The 6,203-nt window shown below is 42.6% G+C and overlaps 1 protein-coding gene across 1 annotated transcript; it reads right to left on the bottom strand.

Moving 5' to 3' along the window:
- Positions 1 to 252: 252 nt before the first annotated feature.
- LOC109893791 (glutamyl-tRNA(Gln) amidotransferase subunit A, mitochondrial-like) lies at positions 253 to 5,647 on the bottom strand. Its single transcript, XM_031829098.1, is given in 8 exon segments — positions 253 to 2,300; positions 2,447 to 2,532; positions 2,958 to 3,062; positions 3,157 to 3,237; positions 3,239 to 3,386; positions 3,631 to 3,780; positions 4,099 to 4,190; positions 5,086 to 5,647. Coding segments are annotated over 8 exon segments (894 nt in total). The 5' UTR covers positions 5,110 to 5,647; the 3' UTR covers positions 253 to 2,092.
- Between the last annotated feature and the right edge of the window lie 556 nt (positions 5,648 to 6,203).

Below are 6,203 nucleotides of genomic sequence, written 5' to 3'. Positions count from 1 at the left end.
ACTATATAATGCTCCAGGGCTAATTTAGTTAGCATTTTGGCATGTTTTTCTACATTTAGAACACAAAACATTTATAAAGCAAACATTATCCCTTAGGTTTAGCACAGCAAATATCTCAATAATTTAAGCATATGGTGCAGAACAGTGATTCAAATTTTTTTTACTGAATATTTACCAAAAAATATTGACTCAATCAGTGACAGAGTTGACAAGCCCCAGACAGAGTTGACAGATACTCAAAACAGACATATGTTTGCCTCTAAAAGTTTAATACAAACATCTGTATATAAAATGCTTTATTTGAAAATCCACAATAAAAACAACCATTCTATCAACACTCTGACAGAGTTGACGTTAGACAAAGATCTGACAGTTTTTCTTTACCTAGTTGACAAAAATGTAATTGTTCTTATTCAAGCCTCTCTCAAAATACAACACTGCCTCTTTAATAAAGACAAACAAGCTTTTTACCCAACTAGCTTTTCAAAGACAGCTTGAAATGTAGCCTACACGTTATGTGCTAGGAAGCAGTAAATCCCTGTTGCTGACCAATATTTAAAACTGGGCTAATAGCTTGCTAACTAACCAAGAATATCAACAAACGTGCACACGCTATGCTCGCTGACCTGAACAGCACATTCACTTATAGGTGATTGAAAGACCGTTCACTGGCTACCTGTCAATATAATTATATTCTGATGCACTCTGGCTCTGCCTACAACAAAATCACAGACTCTTGCAAAGTTAGATTTGTTTTGTTGCATTGAAAAGGGGCATATATGTTTATTCGATCACATTAAATGGTGCAATCTAATGGGGTGAACTCGGTGAAGTTTAATCTCGTGTCTGCGCGGCCTGGCATTTCTTCTGCGCAACAGTCCTGGAAGAGGTCCACGCCGCATGCGGTTTAGAGGGGAAATTGTTGTGACCATTGTGATTCAAATATTGTTTGTTGAAATCTTTATTTTACACTTTTTTGGATAGTTTGAAAATCGGGATCTATGCATAGAGTCGACATGGAAATAAATAATATTGAAAGCATTTTAGAAAAATTCCAAAAACAAATCTTTTCACTTATAAAATTCCTCTAAAATGTACATTTTAAGCTCAAATAATGCAACAAAATTTGTAAAAAAAAAATAAAAAATGAATACGTTTCCCCGCCGGACAAGGATTGACCCAACTTTCAAGAATCTATGAGCTAAATTCCTGCTATTTTACACATTTTGCCATGAGGCTGAGGGAACATTTTGCAGTTTTAAAGGTAATGTCCTGTAATTCTAAACATTTCCTTCATGGCTTATGATGTGTTCATATGCTTTTTTGGGGGGTTGAGGGTCCCAAAGCTCATGGGCCCCCCCCCTGCATTGCGGGAGCTGCATGCTACGCCAGTGCTTACCACTGATGTTCAACGCCCAGGTTCACAATACTTGTCTTCTGGATACATGACCTCATCTTTAAGTCATTCATTCAAACTCATACTTGGAACCGCCAGACAAACAGCAAGTAATAAAGTGTCTTTAATGGAAGTCAGTAACTTCAGAACAAATCCAGAAAAGGCCATACATCTTTGAGTATGTCCTTTTCATGACCATGATAATGTCACTAATCTGAGTAGCTCTGTATTCATTAGTTTCACCTCATACAACTGAGGTCTGCTCCCCCTGTACGGCATCTCCATGGTAATGAATAGGGGTAAAGCCCACCTTCTGCTCTATCCACTGGGCTACTGTCAGCAGTGTCCTGTCCTGGAGGGTGGGGCCTATTAGTTGCAGGCCAATGGGAAGGTATGCTCGATAACGCTGTTGTCACAGAAACAGCAAGGAGTCCTGGAGCAGAAAATGAGAGTTGGAGGGGTAAATGTGAGAAAGTCGAGAGGGAGAGGGGTTGGCAGGGTAAGGTTGTTTGAAGGCCAGACTGTGAGGGGGATAAAAGATGGGTTAAACTTTAACTGCCCGCAAAGTTATCAGCTTCCCTGATGGAGATGATTTGTTTCAGATAGACCTTCATCTGGATTTGTAATCAAAGGGTTGACCGAAATAGGAATTCCAACCCAATTCCTTTGAAAAGGGAGAGTTAAATGATGAACATATTATTTCCTGCCATGTTGCTGTGTGAAGATGTCCTCCTGGGCACTATGTGTTGGGTTGTCTTCCTGCATGAAGTCCGTGTTGCGCATGGTGTCACTCAGTGTGGTGGGCGTGAGCAGCACGTCAACACCCAAGCTGGATACTTGCTTGAAGTCCTCTGCTATCAGACAACGCACCTGCTGGGTCATCACAAAGTAGTGCTCATAATTCCTGTTAGAAGGGAGGCAAACATGAGGGTCTGTCTTAACTCTTGTCCAAATATTCAAATTCCTGCTTCCATCCTCAACACGACCACCGATCTTACAGTAGTAGAAAAGTCTTGGTTTATACTGAAAAATGTGTTTGCTGTGTCTTACTGTCTGAGCAGGAAGTAGTTCCGAGAGGATTCTTCCTTGTATAACATTGTTAAATCCCTGGTGGCATACATGGCCACTACGGTGGCCTGTGGAGAACAATTCACAAATAATTCCATTTCAATCTTGCTTTACAATAACAAAATCTCTTGTAAATGTAAACAAATACGAAGTACACATACAGCAACAATTAAAATAAACAAAGGTCGCCATCAAGGGCTGTGCTAGTTATAATAGCAGCATAATATTTAGAATCCACTCATGGTCAATTTGACTTTATTTGGCTTCATAGCAATGGACTTCTGTCTTTGTCTTGCATTAAATGAGCGCTATTAATTCACATCATAGATCAACAATGATACAACAGCATAGACAGACAAACAGTCTGACAGATGTGCTGCATGTGCCACATGCCTCACATGTTCAAAGTTTTACCAACAATCTTCATGTTAATGTTAAACCACTGGGATGAACTGAGATGCCTGATCCTACCGGGAGGATAGGGTGATCTCACCTTGGGAATGCCCACACAGATGTTCCTGACATCAAAGTCACCCGGTAGGTCTGTCAGTGTGGAAGGGTTATGGTAGTAGTCTGACATCATGGCTTTGGAGAATACCTGTGTGACACAACAACCCGCACCCCAGGTCAACAAACCCCACATTGCAGTTTTACATGCCATAAAATTAACATTTCAGAGTAATACTTTTTACCTGGTCAGGAAAAAAATACAGGCCCCATGGGATGGCCATATAACATGCCTCACCCAGGACGGTGGCTGAGTCATGAACACTCCCGAGTCATGATGCCTGGGACCTCCATCGAGTTGACCAGGCGGATGAGGCCGTGTCTGGACACCAGGCCGTAGGTTGGCGTCAGGGCCACTATGTCACACAGGGCCCCTGGGTTACGGGTGGAGCCACCTGTATCTGACCACAAAGAGCTGTCAGGGGCCAGAACCAGGAGATAAGACCTTTAGTGTTTCAGAGTTCAATAAAATGGTGTTGTTGAGTCTCTTTGCTCCACTACGAGCTAAAAGTAAAGTGCTACATAAATACATAAACTACGGTATTAGTCAATGCTCAGGAAGTTGCATTGTTAGCCACAGTGGTAGAGTATGTTCCTATTATGCAGCATTTTGCAACAGTATGGGAAACTTGAACTCAGCCCTGTGTCTGCAGACTCACAGGAAGCTGGTGAGAGAAGCCATAGCTGCAGCACTTCCTCCAGAGCTGCCTTCCGTGATGACCCAGTCAGAGTCAGGGTCAGCCCCAGTCTGCTCTCTGTAGCTCCAGGTGTTCCGGACAGGTTCAAAAGCACGGTTAGTACTGCCTGCACTGGAAAATAATGGAAGGAGGGTACTATACACTCACTTTCAGTCATGAATGCAGGTTGGGGCAGTTTACAGATATGATAATACTTTGGTAATTCTGCAAATACATGCATTTCCTAAAGGGAGATTGAGAGCCTTAGCCTATAGCAAACTCATCCAAGTTAGTTTCCCCAATGAGAACAGCACCCTGGTCAAGGAGCTTCTGAACCACTGTGGCATTGTATGGATGAGTGTATTCTACAAAACAGATACTATAATAATAAATGCATCCAACTGAAAAGAGGAGGAATTAATCAATTTATAGGCCTGTCAGCAGATATACCTTTCAGCATTTGAGGCACAAGTGTTCTTGATGTTCTCTGTGTAGAAGTTGTCCTTCACAGCAAAAGGGATCCAGTGGACCTTTGGGGGCACCTGCAAGGAAGATAAAAATATGAGACCAGATCATAATGTGCAACACATGCACGTCCAGTACACACAGGCAGGCAGACAGACAGACACAACATGCACCTTTGAGGAGCCTGCGCTCAGCCTCCTCTGCCTGTTTCAATGCCAGCTCCTCTGTCACGGTGATGTAAGCATTGAGATTGTGGGTTTTCTTGATAAGTTTCAGGCATTTTTTAGAGGCAAGGAGACCAATAAAATAATGTTGAATAGGTACTGTATAATTATTTCCATTTGTTATTATTACCAGTATGCTAGCTGAATCAACATGACTGAGCGGACTGCTGAAAGGGTGGAAAATAATGTGTAACGTTCCAACAGGAATCTGTTCCAAAAACGTCGTAAAGTACAATGTTGCCAACAAACAACGCATAAAGTAGCACGATCAATTCACCTAGCTAACTAGCTGCCGAATAGGCATCAACTCACCACGTAACATATTCTTAATTGTTGTCCATAGGCTACCAGAGTGAGGACATACATTTTTCAGAATACACGTGGGGAGTTAAAAACATAATGAAATAGCCCACTCCCTACCGGGTATCTTATTCGGCCGCTATACAGCTTTGTATGCGTTGTTTGTTGACAACCTTGTATTTTACGTTTTTGGAACATATTCCTATTGGAACGTTCCACAAATTATACCCACCCCAGCTGAAATGGTTGGAAATGTGTGCCATTCAACTTTGACCATGTTTTTGCTAGATGTGATAACGTTAATAACTAGCTAGCTCCCACCAGAGTTTGATGTAATAATTGAGTTGTGTAATTGTTACATTGCAGCTAGCAGACTACACGCACTGTGACAAAATGAATCAGAATACAAACTAGCTAATGCTATTGGTAACGAGTTGATTTAACGTACGTCTCTTATTGACAAGCTCAGCATGCTTTCTGTGTGTCAAATCAACCCAAATATACAGCAACCTTCAGTTTATGCGGCGACAGGGGGGGTTCTGCCATGTTTGTTTAGCTTCTGGAAGCGCAACATCGTACTCTGTGATTGGATGTAGGATGAGTAAACCGCACTCCAATTACTTGAGTATTAGCTGTCAAATGGTGTCTGCCAGATGAGGAAGCAGCATGAGTGCAAGAGCTAGCTACATTTTTGTCCTTCCAGAGTGTAAAAACGATAACACAGGTAGAACAATGAGACAGATATTTCAACGGATGTACAAATGTGAAGCATCCGTTTGGCGTTTCTACTCAGTACCAAATATGGTAGTGAGAGGGATTTTATCCCAGCAGTTGGAGAATAAGGAAGGAGAAGGATTTTGGCCGACATTCTGCTAAATCGATTCAACATTTGATCTCAATACAGTTTTCTGTTCGGTAGTGAGTGTTGCAACCGAGGACAGATGATTTTTACAGGCTACGTGCTTCAGCACTTGATGGTCCTGTTCAAGGTTCAGCCTTTACTGACATTTTTTGTCTATGGAGATTGCATGGTTGTGTACTCGATTTCATACACCTGTCAGCAACAGGTGTGCCTGAAATAGCCGAATCCACTAATTTGAAGGGGTCTGTAGTGTATCTGACTCTGCTCATTCATGTCAATTCCCCCCCCCCCCCCCCCCTAGATACGCGACCATTTGGATCCGGCACAGTTACCCACATCACTGCACCACTCACCCTCACCAATGTACCCATGCACCAGGAAAGTCTTCCCTTCATCACCACAGCCCCCGTACACAAGGTAATCCTCGGCCTCCCATGGCACCAACGTCACAACCCCACTATGTCAACTCATGTTCCATATCTCCCTGGCACACTCCAGCAGGGAAACTCCTTCCCGTTCCCATGCCTCAGCGGCCTTGGTCTCATCTGTCCATTGATCTCAATTCTGATGGTTACACTACTATTATGGTTGTTGTGGACAGATTTTAAAAATCCTGCTATTTTATCCCTATCTCTTGTCTCCCTACCGCTCTCCAGGTCGCTGAGGCCATGTTCCAGCTGGTCTTTCGGCACTATGGCCTTCCA

The sequence above is a fragment of the Oncorhynchus kisutch genome, linkage group LG7 (genome assembly GCF_002021735.2).
Source record: "Oncorhynchus kisutch isolate 150728-3 linkage group LG7, Okis_V2, whole genome shotgun sequence".
Lineage (NCBI taxonomy): Eukaryota > Metazoa > Chordata > Actinopteri > Salmoniformes > Salmonidae > Oncorhynchus > Oncorhynchus kisutch.
Note: the sequence above shows the minus strand (reverse complement) of the source record. Positions and strands in the feature narration are given on the sequence as shown.